This window comes from Orcinus orca, chromosome 2, assembly GCF_937001465.1.
Source record: "Orcinus orca chromosome 2, mOrcOrc1.1, whole genome shotgun sequence".
Taxonomy (NCBI): Eukaryota; Metazoa; Chordata; class Mammalia; order Artiodactyla; family Delphinidae; genus Orcinus; species Orcinus orca.
The window spans coordinates 60764694-60785354 of record NC_064560.1 but is presented as its reverse complement, the minus strand read 5'-3'; the positions used below and the strand labels follow the sequence as shown (position 1 = coordinate 60785354).

The window sequence follows — 20661 nt, the reverse complement described above, 5'->3', positions numbered from 1 at the left end:
ACTGTCTCTAACCATTTACTATATTCTTTTGAAGGGCGGTTAGAGAAGAGTCATCTGTAATGTCCCTCATTGAGGCTGGCTTTACAAGGGTAGGTACCCACTTTTTTGTTATACAAGTGTAATTCAGCATGAGAAGGTATTTTATCTCAGTTTAGAGCCCAGCAATAGTTTTGAATTAATTTGAAGAAAAAAAATTGTCCTTATGCTGTGTTACAGTTTGGTTTAACTTTATAATCTGGTAATCTCATAATCCACAAAACTTTGCTTTCTTAGTCTCTCAAAACTATGCCTGCTAAAGTCATCTAAACATATTAAAATCTCCTTTAATGGCTTACTCATTAAAAATTATACCATAGGGTGTGTTGTTATAATGCTTACATGTATACATGCAACTTTAAAGCCAGTTTAAGGATTCTGGAAGTAAGACCTCCCCAACGTGGCTCCCTTTCTTTCCACCACTGGCTCCAGTCTGTTGGTTTCTCTTAAGCCAAAAAGCTTCTGAAGGCTTTGGTCAGCTGGTTGGCAATGAGCCTTGGGAATCATGATGGAGAGAGCTTATGTAAGGCTGATTGTTGGGCAGATTTGTAGCCCAAATTAATATTATCAGTGAGGTAGTCCAGAGACCTCAAGCCTTGAACTTAGTTTAAAGTGATTCTGGGGCTTCCCTGGTGGCACAGTGGTTAAGAATCCGCCTGCCAATGCAGGGGACATGGGTTTGAGCCCTGGTCCGGGAAGGTCCCACACGCTGCGGAGCAACTAAGCCCGTGCACCACAACTACTGAGCCTGCGTCTAGAGCCTGTGAGCCACAACTACTGAGCCCGTGCTCCACAACTAGTGAAGACTGCACGCCTAGAGCCTGTGCTCCGCAGCAAGAGAAGCCACCACAGTGAGAAATCTGTGCACCGCAATGAAGAGTAGCCCCGCTCGCTGCAACTAGAGAGAAACCCGTGCGCAGCAATGAAGACCCAACGCAGCTAAAAATAAAATAAAATAAATGAATGTATTAAAAAATAATAAATAAGGTGATTCTGGATGGTAGCACTCCCAGGTATTTGGAAGAAGCAAATTACAAATCCTCCCAGAGAAAGACACCTTCTTCTTTGGCCTCAGAGAATCTCTGCAAATAATCAGTCAAGGGCAGCAGGCAGCACTCAGCATTAACCAGTCCACCAGGAGACAAGGCATTGCAAGTGAGAACTAGCGGGGGGAGAAAGACAGCAGAAACAGACCCTCACAGTCACAAGGAATAAGAAAGTATAAAAAGTGACAGTACATTTTAGGTAGAACGTAATTGAATTTTGAGAAGTGTACATACAATAACTGAAAATTTGAAAACTTAGTAGGTCAGAAGAAGTTATCCAGCATGTAGCACAAAGTTAAAAAAAATAGAAAATAAGTTACAGAGGTTTAGAAATGTGGAGGGTAGAATGTACGGTTTAGCATATATATAACTGGAGTTCCAGAAGGACAGGAGAGAGAATGGGGCAGTGTATTTGAAGAGAATTCTCCAGCAATGATGGAAGACTTCAGTCCACAGATTCCAAAATTCCAAAGTAGAGTAAATAAAAAGAGAGGACACATCATAGTGAAAAAACAAAGAGAAGATCTTAAAATTAGCCAGAGAAAAAAGATTAACTTTCAAAAGAATAACAGACTAACAGCTAGCTTCTCAGCAGCAATAAACGGAAGATAGAAAACAGTGGAATAATATTTTCAGTGTGATAAAAGAAAATAACTGCCAACCTAGATTGTTATACCAAGCCTAAATACTTTCAAAAATGAAGGTGTAATAAAGACTTTCAGAAATATGAAAATTGAGGCAGTTTGTAAGTAGCAGATTCTCACAAGGAAATTCGTAAGGAGGTACTTCAAACAGAAGCAAGGTAAATCCCAAGTGGGAGGCCTGAAAGGCAAGAAGGAATGAGGAACAAGAAAATGTGAATGTGGGGTCATTATACACACATATTTACTGTATAAAACAGTAATAATGTCTCATCTGATTAGAGATTATGGTGAGAAAAGGACTGTAACCTGAGAGTCACACACCCAGCTCAGTTATTGTTCGTGCCCTTTAGGGCAAAAGAGATATTCCTTTTGGGGGATATACATAAAATTCAGAGATGTATTTCCCCAGTAGCCCTGTCTGAGGAAAATAATTGAGTAAGGACTTCAACCATAGAACAAATGAACTGGAACAGAAACTCTAAGATGAGGGAGAGAGCAGTAGAGAGAAGTGATGGGAGGTGAGCCTGCCCTGCGCACATGCTCCCCTACTCCTCCCTCCTTCTCGAGCCCTCCTTCTTTCTGTGTCTGCGTGTGTACATACACAGGTACGGGTATGTGTGTGCAATGTAGAATATATATGTTTAATTATCATTACATAACATCCAATAATATCTCAGTATTTAAATTCTAGACTATCTGAACAAACCCTAGGTGTCTTCAAGGTTTGGGGGGAGGAAGTAGAGGTAAAAGGATTCTCGTGACCTCACCTAGCAGACAGGGAATGGGGGTGGGCAGTGAAAGTATTCTGAAGTTTGCTTCTTTATGGGAAATGTGCTGGTGGGAGATACTTTGTTCTGGAGGTAATTGGTATTTTGTTTTCAAATAATAGTAAAGAAATCTATGTCTGCTTTTGAGATAGGTGAAAAGGAAAGCAACCATTAATAGAGAAGTTTAAGTAAACTTCCAGATTAACAAAACATGGAATTTGCGGGAATTCCCTGGCGGTCCAGTGGTTAGGACTCCACGCTTTCACTGCCGAGGGCCCGAGTTCAGTCCCCGGTCAGGGAACCAAGATCCCGCAAGCTGCTCAGTGCGGCCAAAAAACAACAAAAAAAACCATATGGAATTTATAGCAACTTGATCAAATTGGCAGATCCAAGGAAGGGGAAACAACAGTGTGAAAGCAATCATAAACACTAAGATAAGAGTAAAATCGAGTGCATGGGAATGGGCTGAATTCTTCCATTAAAGGATAAGCCATTAGATTGGGTTACAAAAGTACAATTATATGATGTTTATAAGACAGTGATAAAAGGAGCTTAATAATAAAGAAACAAAGAGGTAGCAAATAAATGCAGACAAAAGGAACAATATTAACATCAGATAAGGTGGAACTTAAGACCTTGTTTTGTACACACATAATTTTATATAAAAATTTTAGATTATTATTATTACATAGTTTTTTGGTTCTCCCTTTTTGACACTCCCACAACATTCACACGTATCAGTGCCTGTTCCCATTCCCTGACCTCCAGTAATCCACGTGAGCTAGTATGAGAAAAACCACATCAGCCAGCGTGAAGGTGAGCATTCCTTTAAGAATCCCAGGTTAGAAGTTGTGGATCACCTATTCCCAAGAATCGTTAGGTCATCCCTCCTTAAACTGCTTAGGGAAGCATTCACAAGAGGCAAAAAACTTTCCCAGATAACTTTGAAGATCTTTATATTATTACTCTTAAGCTGCAGAACTGGCTATCCTTTTTTTTTTTTTGCGGTACGCGGGCCTCTCACCGTTGTGGCCTCTCCCGTTGCGGAGCACAGGCTCCGGACGCACAGGCTCAGCGGCCATGGCTCACGGGCCCAGCCGCTCCGCGGCATGTGGGATCTTCCCGGCCCGGGACACGAACCTGTGTCCCCTGCATCGGCAGGCGGACCCTCAACCACTGCGCCACCAGGGAAGCCCAGAACTGGCTATTCTTAACAAAGACCTTCGATGCTTCCACTTTGCAGTGAAACTAGTGAAACTTGTGGGATAGATTATTCATCTTGCCTTGGGTTGTTTGCTTACCTACAGCCACCAGCAGTCATTAAGCTTTTTATTTGTACGAGGTCATAGATGCAGTGTTAGAAATTGTGTGTTTGAAATTCTGCACAAGGAAGTCCATCAGCACAGCTTCGTGGACTGGGAAGCGTGTCCTGGTAGAAAGTCTAGTTAGCCATGGACTTTGTATTTTCCTAGTATAATTGAGTTATCATGAAACTAATTTGAAAATTCAAAAGTAACCGACATACACACTTTGCCTGCCCCTCTCACCCGTACAAGTTAATCAAGGTGTCCCCCCGAAGCGTTTGCTGGGAACCACGGTTAAGTGCATGTCTCTGCGAAAACACTCCCATGCAAAAAACACAAAGGGTTTAATTTAAAGTAGTCATTTTAGAGGTCTGTGACTTAGGAAGTATGGAGATAGCAGCAGCCTCACCACTTTATAAGTGACGAATCCAAGTCAGTGACCAGTCCTCAGAGACTACACGTGCTAACTCTTCTCATGCAGAGTCCTGTACCCTCAGGTAACAAAAGGATAGTGAGGTGACAGAGGGCACGGAGACAGAGCAGAGCATCCAGACCTGGAGGGAAGGTGATTCTCCAGAGTCTCATGGCTGGGAGGCAGTGGGGCCCATGCTTGAGCCCAGCCCTGGACCTGAAAGCCATCACCACAGTGAGAACTCTGGGATTCAGGGGGCAGTCAGCTCTTCTGTGGATTGGCCGTAGTTCAGGAGTTCAGGATGGATGGATGGATGGATGGAGACCTACTTGCCTCCTCAGTTGGACTTGGCAGCTGATCTTTTTCTGACTAAAATCTCGAAGGTTAGGGTTTGGTATCTCTCAACTCTGGTTGTACGTTAGAACCCCCTGAAAGGCTTCCCCGGAGACCCTGTTTCAGTTGGTGTGGGGAGGAGCCTGCACGTTGGTATTATTTTTTAAGATTGCAGGGAATTCTAATATGCAGCCAAGGGTTGAGAACCACTGGGTGGGGCCCAGCAAGGTGGGTGTGGTATGCTCTGGAGAAAGCAAGGCCCAGTTGTCTCAGGAGTCTGCAGGACTTGTGGCCCCGGCCCCTCTTGTGGGATGGGTTGGGGAGGGGAGACCAGCTGCTGTTCAAGCAGAGGGAGCAGCAGCCTGATGCCTGAAGATCCCTGGACCTGCTGCCCTTCTCCACCCTCCATGCCCTGTGGAATCCTTGGGACATGAATGGAAGGTGGAGAAGGGCAGGAAAGACAGGATATTTAGATACACAGAACAAAGCAGAGGTAGTGAGGGGGAGGGGCAGATAGCAGGAGCAAGATGCTGTACTTTTAGTCACATGTGCTTGTTTTTTAGCCATGATGTCCACCTTTGGGGTAAAAAAGTTTGGATATGTACATTCACACCCAGTGAAAACTCTGGTTGCATGCATGGGAGGCCATGACACATAATACACATGGCTCCGTGTCCCAAGATGTCGCCTGCAGAGCAGGTGAAGCCAGGCAAGTGCATGGACAGCTGGAGACACCTGTCCCCCACCCCTTGTCTCCTGGAGTGGCACAAGCACTATACCCGGAAATCTCTCCTCCCTATTCCTGCCTGGTCCGCAGTGGGCGCCTCTGTAGGTGGGCAGTGTTCCTGGATGTGCCTGAGGGGTCATGGCTGATTGAGGAGGGAGCGGCAGGGCCAGCACTCTCCTCCCCTCTCAGCAGTGGGGAGCTGGTAGGCATGTCACCTCTCTCAGACTTCTGTGGGTAAGAAGGGCTGTGTTTGGCCTGCAGACCCGGGAACCATCATGCCCATGGCCAGCAGGCCTTGCCTTCCCTCCCAGGGGACGGCAGTCCCTGTGCTTTATGTTTGTGCAACAGTTTACAGTTAGTGCTTCCTCATGGTCGTCTGTGGTGGAGCAGGGTGTCTTGTTTTGCAGGTGAGGAAGCAGGCTCAGGTACCAAGTTGAGAAGCCTGTTGGAAAGAATTATTTTTTATATATGTATTTAATCATTTAAAGGTACACATTTGTTTATCCACAAAATCCTCTTTCTGTTTGTAGAGGTATGTAGAAAACCCCAGCGCCATGGCCTGTTACAATGAACTGCTCCAGATGGAGTTTGGATTGGTGCGCCCACAGCTGAAACTCAGGTAATTCTGCTTCTTCTGGTAAGCCGCCCATACCACACAGAGCATTGTTGCAAGTGAGGACTTCGGTTGTGGGCGGCTATATTTTGGCTGTAACTGACCTCCTGCTAAAATGGGATGGGGTGGTGGGAAGGCATCTCTCCTCACAAAATGCTTTTGGAGTCTGCCTGGATGTCTAATAGGTGGTCATGTTAGTGATTGGAGACTCAGCATTTAAAGATGGGGCTCCAGTGGGGACTTCCCTGGCGGTCCAGTGGTTAAAACTTGACGCTATCACTGCCGGGGCCCTGGGTTTGATCCCTGGTTGGGGAGAATAACACAAGCCACATGGCGTGGCCAGAAAAAGAAAGAAAAAGATGGGGCACCAAAATAATAGCAAATGAAAAAGCAGGATGCGAAAGTATATATCCTGAATTATCTGTTTTGTTTTTTAATTAAAAAATTACTTTTAATATACACATACACCCAACCCGTTAACATTATTATCTCTGGTAGGTGACATGTTTTCTTCTCTACAATAAGCATTTTGTAATTTGCCCTTGCTCAACAGTTTTTTGTTTTTTTTTTAACTGATGAGTGGAAACCTAGCTCTTTGTAGAGTGAGAAAAGCAGAAAAATTAGTAAAATTATATGAGGTTGACAGAAGTGAAAAAAATGTCAGTATCTCTGTATCATCCTAGGTCTCTTCCTTGGGTGGTCTACTATTCTTTAACATTTCCTTTACCAGGATCCAAGAGAGAATGAAATCATTCTGTTTGTATGTGCCCAAGGCAGAGATAAGGGGATTAGAATTTGGGGTATTAACATTGGTAGGGACCAGCACAGGGTATCACATGCAGAGAAGAAAATACTTCATAGACAAAATGAAGTGTGATGTAGCAAAGAAGTGCTACTGAGCAGAGATGTTTCAGGGCTAGTGAGGTCTACAGAAGAGCTCCTTTTTATTGCCAGAGTTTTCAGGGAAACTTGAGATGGATAGTTGGCCTTGGGCCTGCCTCCTTCTCATTCCTGGGTCTTCCGCAGCCTGGCTGCAGCACTCCCACAGTGAGTTGGGCTGCTGCCCTCTCTGAGAGGAGAGCGGAACTGTGGAGCAGGAGGTGATGTTAGAGCTTATTTCATCAAATCACGAGTCACGATGCAAAAACCGAGACCCAGGGAGGTTAACTGACTTACATCCAAGATCTCGCACGCGGCACGTGGCAAAGGTAGTCCTTTAGGTTGTAACCCCCATTTTCAAAACTGCACTCATGGTCTCTCCTCATGCTCTACTTTGTTCTCTGTGTGCCAGCTGACAGCCAGAGGGAGACGTCCACTATGAAGGGAGGTATGAAAATATTGATAATGAAGAAAAGGGGTAAATGTGGGGCTAGAGAATTGGGAGCAATAGAGAAAGACTTGTTCTGAGAGATATTAAAATGCACTAAAAAGCTATAACAAGCATCTTTGTGTTACTGGTAGATCAGTAAACTAGAATGTAAAGTCTAGAAATAGACGTGCGTGTATTTAAGAATTAGGAACATAAGTATATGTGTTCAACATGGCAATTTAAATCCACACAGGAAAGGGTGGACTTTTCAATGAATAGAATTGTGACAACTTATTAACTGGAAAGAAAATTAAGTTATATCCCGATCTCACACCCAGTCCCAAAATAAATTCCAGTGTGCATAATGTTAAAAAGTGTGGCCACATAAGTACTAAAAATGTAAGTGAGCATATGTATTTGGATAATGAAGTCTTTTTAAACTCAGCATGGTGTGAAAGCCAGATTTTATAAAGAAAGAGAATCAGATTAGACAACATAAAAATGTTAAGCTTGTCTCATCAGTAAGTATACCTTAAATAATGTTAAAAATTTAGACAAATAACAAACTGGGAAAAATACATTCTTAACATACAGGACAGATAGGTTAATATCCTGAATATGTAAAGAGCTTTGATGAATCAGTTTAAAAATGGAAACACCCAGTAGAAAAAATTTAAAAGGACATGTTGTGAACAAGCAGTTTGTAGGAGATATTAATGGCCAATAAACATGAAAAAAAAGTTCAGCTTCACTAGTAACCAAAGAAATGAAAATGATATACCATTTTATATTTACCACATCTGCAAAAATTAAAAAAGAGTGATAAAACCCAGTAGGGCTTCTCACAGATCCATCTCCTCCAAGCTTGTTATATCAGAGGTGGGAACTTACTTCTCGTTGTTTTTTGGTTCTTGTTTTTTTAAATAACAGGTTTATTGAGGTAATTCACTTGATTTTTATATGCCAAGTAAGAAGAGCTAATTTTTATTGGCTAAAGCTGCTTTGTCGTATTTAGCTAGACAGGTTAGTAATACCAGGAATAAAGTAAAAGCATTGTAATTATTGGTTTTATAAATGTAATCTCTGCACTTTATGAACAAGTAGACAGTTGCTTTCTCTTTTTCATCTTCTGAGGCATATACAAGAAAAAAGCTGAAAGCATTCCCCAGTTATGGGGAATTTGTTTGACTAAATTATGGTATAATTTTACAATAGAATATTATATAGTTATTAAGAGTGATGCTAAGGAACTAATTATTGATATGGAAAGATGTTAATGTATATGGTTCAGTGGTATAAGCAGATGATAAAACTGTCGACTATGATCCTATTTTTATAAGTATATGTATTACATGTATATTTACACAAGAAATTGCCTAGAACACCAGTTGATATGTGTAGGTGTTGGGATTTCAGATGATTTAATCTCACTTATTTTTAAACAGATTTATCGAGATAAAATTGACATTCTATACAATTCACCTATTTAAAGTGCACAGTTCAATGGCTTTTAATGTATTGTGCAACCATTGCCACAATTTTAGAACATTTTCATTACCCCCAGCCCTAGATAACCACTAATCTAATTTCTTTCTATACATAGATTTGCCTCTTCTGGACATTTCATATAAATAGAATCATACAATATGTGGTCCTTTTAACTTAGCATAATGTTTTTCAAGGTTCATCCATATCTTGGCATGCATCAGGGCTTTATTTCTTTTTATATCTGCATAGTATTCCATTGTATGGCTATACCACATTTTATTCATCCATTCATCAGTTGATGGACTTTAGGGTTGTTTCCACCTGTGGGCTATAAGTTTTTGTGTGGATGTATGTTTTCATTTCTGTAGGGTATCTACCTAGGAGTAAAATTGCTAGGCCATATGGTAACTCTATGTTTAACAGCCTGAGGAACTGCCAGACTGTTTTCCAAAGCAGCTAGCTGCACCATTTTGCACTCCCACCAGCAGTGTATGAGGGTTCCTCACCAACACTTGTTTTTATCTCTGTTTTTGATTGTAGATATCCTAGTGGGTATGATGTAGTATCTCATTTATTATTATTTTCTAATTTTTAAAAAATAAACCTTTAGTTACCTGTGCAATTTAAAAATGTTTTCAAACACTGAGGACAAGGGAGAATGCTCGCAATATAAGGCTAAGTGGAAGCAGAAAACAAAGCTCATGATCCCGATGATCCCAGTTTTGAGCAAAGGATTTGTTGAAAGTGATAATAGCTACAGATGGTGGGCCGCCTCCTTTCTACCCGGCTTCGTGTGGGCTTCTTGACTCCATTTTCTCATTGAGTCCTCACGCGGACCCTTCAGATGGTGAGAAGGCAGAGACCCAGGGTGGTTCAGTCATGTCCCACAGCCAGCGAAGGGCTGTGATCAGACCCTGGGGTGTGTTCCACTGGGTCCACTTGTCCTTAGAATGAAGGAAAGGCACCAGATTGTGCATAGTCATGATCCCAAGTACTGAGGTGGCAGGAGGTGCTTATTTCTTCCTTATGCTTTTTAGTATTTCCCCCTACTTTTTCTTGAGTTAGCATTAGTTACCTTTATAATCAAAGAACACATTTAAGTAAGTTAATGTAATATTCCAAGATTGTATTACATTTTATAATATTTACATTAAGCAGTCCTTTTTCTTTTCCACCCATAAAGGGCTTGTAACTCAATGTTCACTGCATTAGAGAAAAGTCAAGAAGCAATTGAAATTACAAGTGAAGACCACATTGTACAGGTTTGTTGTTTTGGAAGCTTGTCCTGCTGAATTTCTGGTTTGTTTGCATTTTTAAGACTGAACCCCTTCAGTATGTTTTTTTGTTTTTTTTTTTTCCTCTCTTTGAAGTTCAAGGGACCAGTTTTTCCTTAGAGGATTATCAGAACAAAATCTATAAAATATATAATTTAAAATAAGTTCCCTATAGGTAAGAAAAGGTTCCAATAATTGCTTAATGTGCTAGAAAATATTCTGTAAATGCAATTTACATTTGTTATTTCTCACTTTTTTGTATATTTATTTACTTAGCAAGGAGGGACTTTTATCCAGAGGATGGTTTCTGCGGCGGAGTGGGGTAGAGAGAGACTGCTGCAGCAAGGAGAGGCTCTGCCCATAAGGGCTGCACGCTCTCACCTTTCTTACTGTTTTTGAAGATAGTTTACACCTATAGGAATTTACTAGAAGCTACTCAAAATTTCAAAAATAAACTAGGAATTACTTCACAAATTATCCATTATTAGAAAAGTGGCTTCATATAAGTGACTGAAGATAACATGGCTTTCAGATAACAGCAAACAGGTAACATGTATTTTCATATAACAGCAAAAGAGGGAGTTGTGCCAGGGGAATGTGCCTTTTGTCTGAGAATGAGCCCCACTTTGATTTTAGTTCTGAGCACTCCAGTTCTTCACTTTAATCGAACTAGTGACTTTCTTGGTAAAGAGTTGATGATGTTAGCATTCAGGATGGTGCCCTGACAGGCGACATTGGCCGGTGATTGAGGGCACAGGCTTGGTATCAGTCAGGCCTGGCTTCCAATCAGCCTCGGCCCCTTCCTAGCTGGGCATCTTCGGGCAGGTGACTTAATCTGTCTGAATTTGCTGTTTCATTTGTACAAATGGGAATAATATTAACGCTAACAACGACTTACCTTTTGTAAGGATGTTCTGAGGATTAAATGTGTTACTGTGTGTGAAGTGCTTTTACTACAGTGCCTAGCAAGGAAAACAGACCTTAAACAGTATGATTATTGTTTTATCATCGTCATTATTTGTTATTCCTATCAGCACATGCACAGCTTTCCCATACATTTTCTTCTAGTCTTACAGCCCTATTTGAAATTTAACCATAAAGCCTTGCATTTGTAAACACTTCCTAGTTCACAGCCTGCTTTCCAAACTCATTATTCATTTGCATCATATGAGAGAGGCGACATAAGTGTTTCATTCCCATTAAACAGATGTGCAGACTGAGACTTGGAGGGGTTAAGTGACTTGTGGGAGTAGACCCTGGGTTTGCAGACTCCCAGTCTGGTGCTTTCTTCCACTGTATCATAATCTCAACAGCCCTTTTGTAGCAGCCCTGGGTCTGTCTCCATGCAGCTTCTTTCCTCTGCTGGTGTTTAAGTGGAATGGGCCTGCTGCCCTCCCTGCAGCCTCAGGAGAACAAGGCAGCAAGCCCAGCCCGGTGTCATCGGAGCAGAGGCTTCTCCAGACTCCAAGGTTTTTCTGGGGTTGTGCTCTTGTGGCTTTAGAACCGTCGTAGTGAGCGCCAGGCTCCTGGGCTTTCTGGGGGGGAAATATGATGGTTTAGGTTGAACATCTCTGATTGTCCTCTTTTCAAAATTTCTTTTAATTCACATGATGTTTTTTCCTTTGTCTCCCCCCAGTATGCAAATCCAGCATTTGAAACAACAATGGGCTATGAGTCAGGTGAATTAATAGGGAAGGATTTAGCAGAAGTGCCTGTAAATGAAAAAAAGGCTGATTTGCTCGATACTATAAATTCATGCATCAGGATAGGCAAGGTAAGTAAGAGGTCACTACCCTTGTTACTCTCACATAACAAAGAGGGAAGGAAGGAAGGAGACCTAGCGCTCACTGAGCACTGCTAGAGCCAGGTGATCTCAGTCTCACTCTTCCCAAAAGCCTGGGGAAGTGTAGGTAGTGTTATCTCTGTTATGCCCATTTTGCAGATGAGGAAGTTGAGGCCAAGAAAGTATATAAATCCTGACCAGCCAATAAGAGTAACTTTGACACTTAACATCATTGTTTTCATTTTTGTAATAAGTGAGTAAGTTGATCTTTCTAATAATTGATCTTCTAAGTGGTAGCTGTTGGCAAATGGTCTGGGTAAAGGATTGCCAGTGAGTTAACACATTCTCAGAACACATTGGAGCCCATCAGTTCTCTGAGCCTCGTTCATTCATTCAGCATTTTTTGAACGCCAGGTGTGCTAGGTTCTGGTATAGAAAGAAGGGCAAAACAAAAATCCCTTAGAGAACTCATTCCAGGGTGCAAAACAGACAGATAAAAGTAGTCATTGCATTGTGATGTGAGAAGTTACAGCACCCTGGTGCTGAAGGGGTAGACAAAGCAAGGCAGGGTCAGTCTGAAAGGTTATTTCTCTCTCTGAACTGTGGCTTCTGACAGCATCTCACTGTTATATTAGGTTTTAAAATATGATGAGAAGGAAAAGGCTACTGCTTTCCATAGTCATTCTTAGGCTTTTCTGCTGGGCTCTTTTTAACTTTTAGAAGTTGGGACTGTGAATCTGATTATTCAGAACATTTGAAAAATTGGTGACCTGCTCTCTTGCTGGCTGTCTGGAGGCCCTGCGGAAGTGATGCCCTTTCTCTGTGGCATTTGACCCGTGCCTATCCCTTAGCACACAAGGGCAGTCTGCCAGAGGGGGCAGAAGGGCTATGCAAAGCTTATACCCCCACTTGGCTTGGGCCCCTCGAAGACACCGTGAGTGGGCTGGTGTCCTTTGCTTTCCCGCGGCTCTGAGCACACGAGATGGCTTTGCAGTGAGAACAGGGAAAGAACAGGCCAGCGGCGGGGCCCGGGGATGCACTCTCAGGGGAACCACAAAAATGGGCACTGCTTGAATCCTATTTTGCCTTCGGCTTTTCTGTCAGGATGATGATTTTCTTGCTAGAGAGAGTGGCAGGTCCTCTGGATAGAGAAATGAAGGCTGAGATGAATGAAGAGACAGACCCTTAGGTGTTCAGGCCCACCAGTGTTCCCTGCCTGGGCCGAGAGGGGCGTCCTCGGAAGGCAGCTCCAGAACGGCAGCCATTCCAGACCCCCGCAGCCTTTGAGGGGCTTTACCATGGCCTCCCCAGTCCTGGCGGTTTGGTCCAGTGCTGCCACTGGGTCAGCCAGCAGTTCTGCTGTGAGGTTCAGCAGGGTGTGAAACAGATGGTGGCTCTCATGCTCCTTGATCTGGCAGCTGCCCTTGCAGTGAGGAGAGCAAGTTGAGATGGGGGTGGGGGCACCCAGTGGATTAGCTGTAGGCCCTGGGATTCACCCAGATCCCTGTGAGCAGCATCTTGCCTCCTGAGGTATGCCGCTGGGCACCAGGTGCAAAGGGCCTCGACAGCCGGACACCTGTTCTCTAAAGTCTGTATTTGCTATGAGCAGAGAATACGAAAGGTTATCACACTGTCAACCTCTGTACTGCTTTATTTCAAAAAGAAACCAGGTGGGAATATATGTATATGTATAGCGCTGATTCACTTTGTTATACAGCAGAAACTAACACACCCTTGTAAAGCATTTATACTCCAATAAAGATGTTTAAAAAAAAAAAAAAAGAAAAGGAACCAGGGCATTTGTTTTGCATGATTGCAAGTTCTTGGGGAGAGTGCAAAAGCTGCTGTTTGTCCTTTGTTGGTACCCTGCTGGTTCACGGGCAACACTGCCGCAGGACAGACCACTTAGCTGGGCAGTTTTTTGGGGAGAAAGATATATGGCCTTTCTAATCAAGTCTCCCTCGGGAGAGGGAGGGCTTGTTGAGAATCAGCCAGCCCTTGGCAAACAATGGTACCATGGTCAGTGGAGAGAGTTCAGACACGTGCTGGGAACCAGGATGGAGCCTTTGGAAGTGGTCAGATGACCGGGAGGGGCCTTGGAATGTCAGATTCTAGGTGTCCAACCAGTTGGATATTCTTGGGGGCAGAGGAGAAATTCTGATGATGTTCAAACAGAGAACACTGCGAACACCACTCTCTATAAACCTCCTCTGCCTGCTGTTCTCAGCCACTGGCTCCCCTTTCAGGTAAAACTGATACTATGAGGCACCTTGATTTTCAGTCCCACACTCCTGCTTCCTTCCTCCCTTTATGTATCCTTCTTGGCTCTCCTCCTGTTTCTTCTTCCCCAGGTCTTCTCTGTCAGGGCCCTAGAACCCCTGGCCTCCTATCTTCTCAGATACCTGAGCCTTATATTGCCTCTTCTCTTTTAGAAATTTTGCATTTTTTTCCCCTCAGAAACTGTCTTGCAGGTGCTGAAGGAATGTTGGCTGCTCGGCTGGCTGCCTCCGATAATGATGTGCAGTCGCAGAGCCCTTTAGCTCTTCGCACCTTTTACCTTCCCCAGCTCCTGGGAAGCCAGGAGCCTTCCTCCCTCGCCGCCTCCCCTCTTCTCCCACTTTTCCCCCATCTCTTTCCTCCCAGGTTTACCAGGGCTCTTTGTCCCCTGCTGGTTCCTCAGAAAGCTCCCTTTGTTGTTGAGCATCTTTCCTGCTCTGCGTAGATGTCTCCCACCTTCCCAGTTTTAGCCACAGTGTCTTTTCCAAGGTCTGTTTCAACATCCTGCTGTCATTTTGGTATCACCTTATATAACGGTGATTTTCTCTCATCCCCCATTAACAAAAAGCCCGATCCCCCTCCACCTCTTCTGTCTACTGCTCGTTGACCGTCCACACAGTTGCCTGGACTTTGATTCCTGGAATAGTTTTGGTTTCTCCCTACCCTTTAGCCCCCTCCATCAAATCCATCACCAAGGCTTGATGTCTGTTAAACCCCTGCCTTTGAGGGTCCACTGCCTGGGCCTGACTGTGTTCAGGGCCCTCTTCCCACACCCTGAGACTGCGGTGGCTGAATGTAGTTAGGCCTCCCTGTCCCAGGACCCTCCACTTCTGGCCAGTCCACCCTACGCTACTGGAGATTTGTCTCACCAGATCACCACTTTGATCATGTCACTCCCTCTGTGTAGAGCTCAAGTCCCTTATCCTGGGTGCCAGGATTCCGTGATCTGACTTTGGCCTCACTTTTCCATTCAGTAAACAAAAGCCCCAAGTGTTCTTTGACTGTTTACCACCTGCCAGCACAGTGCTAGCCCCTGGGATAGGACAGCTGGATGATGATGATTTAATTCTTAAGCCAGTGGGCACACACCAAGAAGGAACTGTCTCAGTAGTCAGCGAAGTCCAGCTCGGTGCTGAGCTTGCCCCGGAGTAGAAGGGAGGTGCACGCCTCAGTGTAGTTCTGAGAGGAGCTCAGCCTGAGAGAGACAGACAGACACCTGTGCGAAACCAAACAGGCCACATACTGGACATTTGCCGTGTGTCAGGACTTGGCTAAGAGTTTATGTGTGTTACCAGATTTATTCTTCATAACAGCATGCTAGGTAGGACTTTACTATTTTTAGGAACTGAAACTTCGATTTTTGATGTATTTTTGATAAGAAATATGATCTGTGTTAAGTGAATATTTTTTGTTTCCATTGTTGACTGGAAGACTTACAGGCAACTCTGTTATCTAAGCAAAGTCATTGGCTAAGTTGTCCTCCATTAGCTGGACCGTCCAGCGCTGGCTGACGTGGCTTCTTACACCTTGACTTGGGGTCCGGCAGCCACCCACTCTGTTCAGAAAGGATTGAAGGAGAAAATCCTGAATATGTGTTTTGAAGTGCTGATTGATTGACCGAATCGGTCTCCCGTATTTTCCTTCTCTTTTTATGTAACAGCTCTGTTGAGAGATAATTCACATGCCATACACTCCATCCATTTAAAGTATACAGTTCAGTGGTGGTTAGTATGTTCACAGAGTTTTGCAAATATCACCTCAGTCAGCTTCCCGTATTTCTCTTGATAGTGAGCTTCAGAAGTAACTCTTAGACCTGTCTGCTGAAGCCTTCTCTGGTGGCTGCATGGGGCTGTGGACGTGGAGGACAGGCTCCAGATTCCTGCCCAGGGATCCCTGTCTAGTCCTTGCCCGATTCGGGCCCAGGCCACTCTCCCCTCAGAACTGGAGTGAGGAAGGCCCACACCTCCCTTCTGCTCCAGGGCAAGTAAGCACCTAGCGGGCTCTTGGGCTGTTTTTTAATTTAGTCCTTTCTTGGCGCCCATTGTTTTCAGAAGGACGTCGGGAAGCCCCAGTAACCATCCTTTGCTTCTGTCAGTGTCCTGGTTTCTCTTGGATCCACTTTGCCAGAGGAGTCTGAAGATGGGATTTTACCATTAGCATTTGCATGCAGGTCACCACGCCCCAAGCACAGATTCCAGAATTGACTTTGTGTAAGAGTATGGACAGGAGACTTGAGCCAGGCTGCCATGGTGTTCCCCTTCCCACCTGGGTCAGCTTTAGCCCCTGTGGGACTCTGGAAGGTCGAGAAGGGTATGAAACGCCCTGGGAGTTCAAGGTCCTACAGAGGGTTTTAGGGATTTTTCTAGCTTAAGGACCTTGGTGACTCTTGGAGAAATTCAGAACGTTTTAGGTGGTCACAAAACCCAGCTCCGTCCCACGCTTGTCTCCACCACCCTCAGAGTAGGGGAGCCACCTGTAGCCCCTGTTTGCTCGCTGTGGTCATAGCCTGGGCACACCTGCTCTCCCAGTGCAGCTCCATCCTGAAATGGCAGCTCTGGCTTCTAAGGTCTCACTTGGTTATTCTGCCTGAGCCCAGTCCTGGCTGTTACCTCATCATCCCCACCCTGCCTGCAGAGGGTACACAGCACAGAGGGTGGCTCCTTCTCTGCCCCAGTCTGAGACTCTCCCCCTCCCAAATGCAGGGGCAGAGGCCACACTTCCCCCCTCCACTGCGGCAGGTAGCAGCTGTGAGAGGAGGAACCTGGACGAGAAGGGTGTTCCTCATTCATGGGCCCAGGGCCTCTCTTGCCGGCAGAAAGCCACTGAAAACATATGGCCATTTAGACTGTGGTGACCTGGCTTTTGTTGTCAGTCTAGGGAGGAGATGGACTTGGGAGGTTGAGAAAGAATTGTCCGATTACCCAAAATTGCCTTTGGGGTTGGGATGATTTTATTATCCTAATAGCTTTAGTGGCCATGGTAAAGGTGTGGAAACCTGAGGTGGAAAATGCTCTTGGGTTTATGTTTTGAACACAATGTATAATGATGTCTACATTCCATTTATAGGAATGGCAAGGAATTTGCTCTGCCAAAGAGAAGAACGGAGATAATGTACAACAAAATGTGAAGATACTACCTGTCATCGGGCAGGGAGGGTAAGTGGAAAAAACGAGTACTTCAGTCAACATACCATGTTCGGCTTATTGCAAAATGTGTTTTGAATACTTAAGTAAGTTGAGAACTGCATGCAGAAATTTATAAGAAAGACTTGTAACAAGGTCAGGTACCATCAAAGGATGGCCTTCCAGGGTGGCTTCCTCATAGTCACAGCCTGACCCTCCAGCTGGTGACCCAGAGCCGCCACACTCCGACAGTCTTAAGCTGTGTGAACACATAAGAGACTAAAGTATTTCAATCTGAATGCCACTTTACTGAGCTGTGTGCTAAGAACACTCACTGGTGGACTCCCTGTGTTTAAAAGATTTTTATCTAATTTGATAGCCTATGTGTTATTTCTGCACAGAACTATCAAATTAGATAAAAGTATTTTAAATACTCTCATTTACGGAAACGCACATGAAGCAGATGTGACCACAGATTGGAAGGCAGTGTATATCAGGAGCCTGAAAATGTCATATGGTTTGTCTCAGAATCTATCTTAAATAATACGAACAGTGGAAAATTATGAACGTGAACTGTAGAATACCCAACGATAAAATACGCAACCATTAGAAATGATGATCATAGAAAATTAAATTATAGGGGAAAATGTTTTTGATAAATGCAAAAGTCAAAATGTAAAATCGTACCTAGTGTACGCTCTCAGTCATGAACGTGAACGAGGGACAAAAAGACCAGGAGGAGGTGTAGCGATGATGATTGTAACAACTGCCGCTGTCCGTGAGCCCTTCCCTCCCTGGGCAGGCTCTCAGTGCCTGGTAGGTGTCACTTCATTTCATCCTGGCCACAGCCCCATGATGTCGGCACTGTGACCGTCTCTGTTTGACAGACGAGGAGCCTGAGGCTTAGAGAGGTGAGGCTGGCCCAGAGTCCGGCCGCCAGCGCTCAGCGGAGCCGGGCTGCAGGCCTCTGCGTTGACCGCATGGCTCACGTGCTTGGTCACCAGGCTCTGCTGCCGGCTGGCGATTGCCTCAGGGAGACGGCTCTGTGTGGGCTCTCTGTTCTGATTCTCTGCCTTTTTTGGCCTTTCCAAATTGGGGGAGGATAACTGTAGGGATTGGATTATCAAGGGGAAAAGCTGAAAAATCGAAAATAAGTGAGGAGAGTCAGCATCTTCTGAGATAAGCCCCAGTTGCTTTGTTCTAGACTCGCACATTCGGCCCCAGTGTGGCCTGTGGCTGTTTCCATGAATGACTGTGAGCAGATTGTTTGCTGAAACTTCAAGAAGAGCATCAAAAGAGAGGGCTGTGAAACTGTGAAAACATGTTAAGGAATTAGAGGCTTTGGGTTGGTTAACATGTAGTACATTTTTAAAACCTAGTACTTTTTATTGTGTGTCGTGATGACTCAGAAGGATTTTGTTGTTTTTACTGAAGAGTCAACTTCTCTTCTACAGAGACACCAGAGGATGCTTGTAGACTCTTGTTTGTTTATTGGTGGCCTTGGCCACACACAAATAGAACTGCTGTCCTCCAAGCATTGTATGTATTGTGAAAGAGAGATGCTCCTTTCCTGATGAAAAATTAGCTAGATATCCACCAGAATAGAGAGCCAGGAGAGAAATAATACATTGTTTTCTACTTGCAGAAAAATTAGACACTATGTGTCCATTGTCAGAGCGTGCAATGGCAACAATAAGGTATGTAAGGAGAGCCCTTGGGACCCCAGGGACCCAGCAAGATTTCCCTGACTGTATAACTAGGCACTCAAAACTAATGTCTTCTAAAATTCATTTTTAGGCTACGAAAATAGCTGAATGTGTTCAGTCTGACACTCATACAGGTATGGTGCCCCATATTCATTCTTAGGGTTCACTGAGCTTTTGAAAAAATAAAAAAATAAAAACAGGCCCTGCCTCTGACGAGCTTGTCTGTTGCGTAGGTGGGACTGTATTTTCCTAGCACCGTGGCAGCATTTCTCTCCCTGACTCCCAGGCTGGTTTATGAGTCAGAGGACCTGAGCACAGGTGGGCGATCTGACAGGTGTCCTGGGGTGGGTCTCAGCCTGTGGGGAGAGAACTGGTCACCTCCATCGCATGAACTTTTGTGAAGATGTGTTGAGTGGAGTGTGGTCTGTTGGCATGATCTGTGCTCGAAGAGGCAACTGTGTTGGTTTCAGACTACAGTGCTTTAGCAGGGATGCTTTCACCACCAGCCTACGGGGAGGTAGGTGGACCCCATCAGACCTGCCTCACGTCGTATCCGTCTCGTGAGGACTTGATGTGCTTTGGACACCATCCGCTCACCCCATGTCTATGTTTTTCCCTGGCCTGGAATCACCTGTTTCCTTCCAGCATATATCATGGCTTCAGCAAGCCACTTTCCTACTCTGGCCGTTACCTGTGATGGTGCGGGTCCTCTCCGGCTCCATGCCAGAGGCTCTCCATCCAGCCTGTGTGGATGCTTTATAGCACCCTGCCATGCCCAGGCAGTGCTCTGGTTGCCCAGCTGGTCTGTAAGAGCCTCCAAGGAGAAGACTTTGTCTTCCATACCGTCAGCCGTTGATGGTGTCCTTTCAGCAGTACTGGCACAGTTCACTCATTCATTCTAGGAATGTTTCCCACAAGTTTTTCTGAGTGTTTGTTGTGTACAAGGCACTGTGCTGAGTGCTTAACTTACGGTGTATTTAGTTGAAGCCTTGCAATAACCCAGAGGGATAGACGCTTAATAGATGAAGTTCCCTTTTTACAGATAAGGAAACTGAAAGGCTACCTAATTTGCCCAGGGATATCCATCTAGGAAGTGGGAGAGTTGGCACTCAAATCCAGATGGCCAACTCCAGAAGCTCTGAAGCACATGCTGGAACAGTTCTTGTGGGCGCCCCAAGAGTAATCAGGCTTGAATCGGAAAAGAGGAGAGACATACTGACACGAAGGGACACATAGCAAGTGATAAGAAGTGATCATTAGTGGGTGAGAAAGGCAGAGGAAGAGGGAGGGGGACGTTCCAGACAGGGAGAGGTGGATTTGAGTAAGAAGATGGGTGTGAGAGGAAAAGCATTCCAGAAATACATACAGTTACTGAACAGGGAAAGTACAGAGTGTGTTCTAGAAAGAGCAAGAGCAGGGTTAGAATTCTGACTGGTATAAAAAAGGTCAGTGTGGAAGGGAGTTGGGATCGTGAAGGATCCTTAGATGCTAGGTGGGAAATCAGGATTTTCATTGGTAGACAGTGGGAGTTTGAGGATTTTTGAGCAAGGGAATAGTATAATGACGCCTGAGCTCTAAGCTTTTAGAGCCTGTATGTAACAGATTACATGGAAGGAGGGACCAGAGACGAGAATACCAGCATTGCCATCGTGTAGAGGAGAGAAAACAGGCCAGGGCATAATTCATCCAAAACAGTGCACGGGCACCACGTGCCAGGCCAAGTGACTGTCTCTGCTTGGCGAAGCCTGCTGTCTGTGCTTCTTAGCAGGGGGATGGGTAGCACAGGGGAGGAGGAGGGGGTCCGGAAGGGCCTTGCCAGC

The 20661-nt window shown here is 44.7% G+C and overlaps 1 protein-coding gene across 2 annotated transcripts in view; it reads left to right on the top strand.

Annotated features, from left to right (window-relative positions):
• Nucleotides 1–20661, top strand: part of PDE8A (phosphodiesterase 8A) — a 137258-nt gene that overhangs the window by 81864 nt on the left and 34733 nt on the right. For both annotated transcript variants that reach the window (XM_033402924.2, XM_012536183.3), the window contains exons 5-11: nucleotides 35–89; nucleotides 5800–5888; nucleotides 9863–9941; nucleotides 11590–11727; nucleotides 17080–17168; nucleotides 18781–18832; nucleotides 18933–18975. In XM_033402924.2, the coding sequence (XP_033258815.1) occupies nucleotides 35–89; nucleotides 5800–5888; nucleotides 9863–9941; nucleotides 11590–11727; nucleotides 17080–17168; nucleotides 18781–18832; nucleotides 18933–18975 (545 nt within the window). The remainder of the gene's footprint in view (nucleotides 1–34; nucleotides 90–5799; nucleotides 5889–9862; nucleotides 9942–11589; nucleotides 11728–17079; nucleotides 17169–18780; nucleotides 18833–18932; nucleotides 18976–20661) is intronic.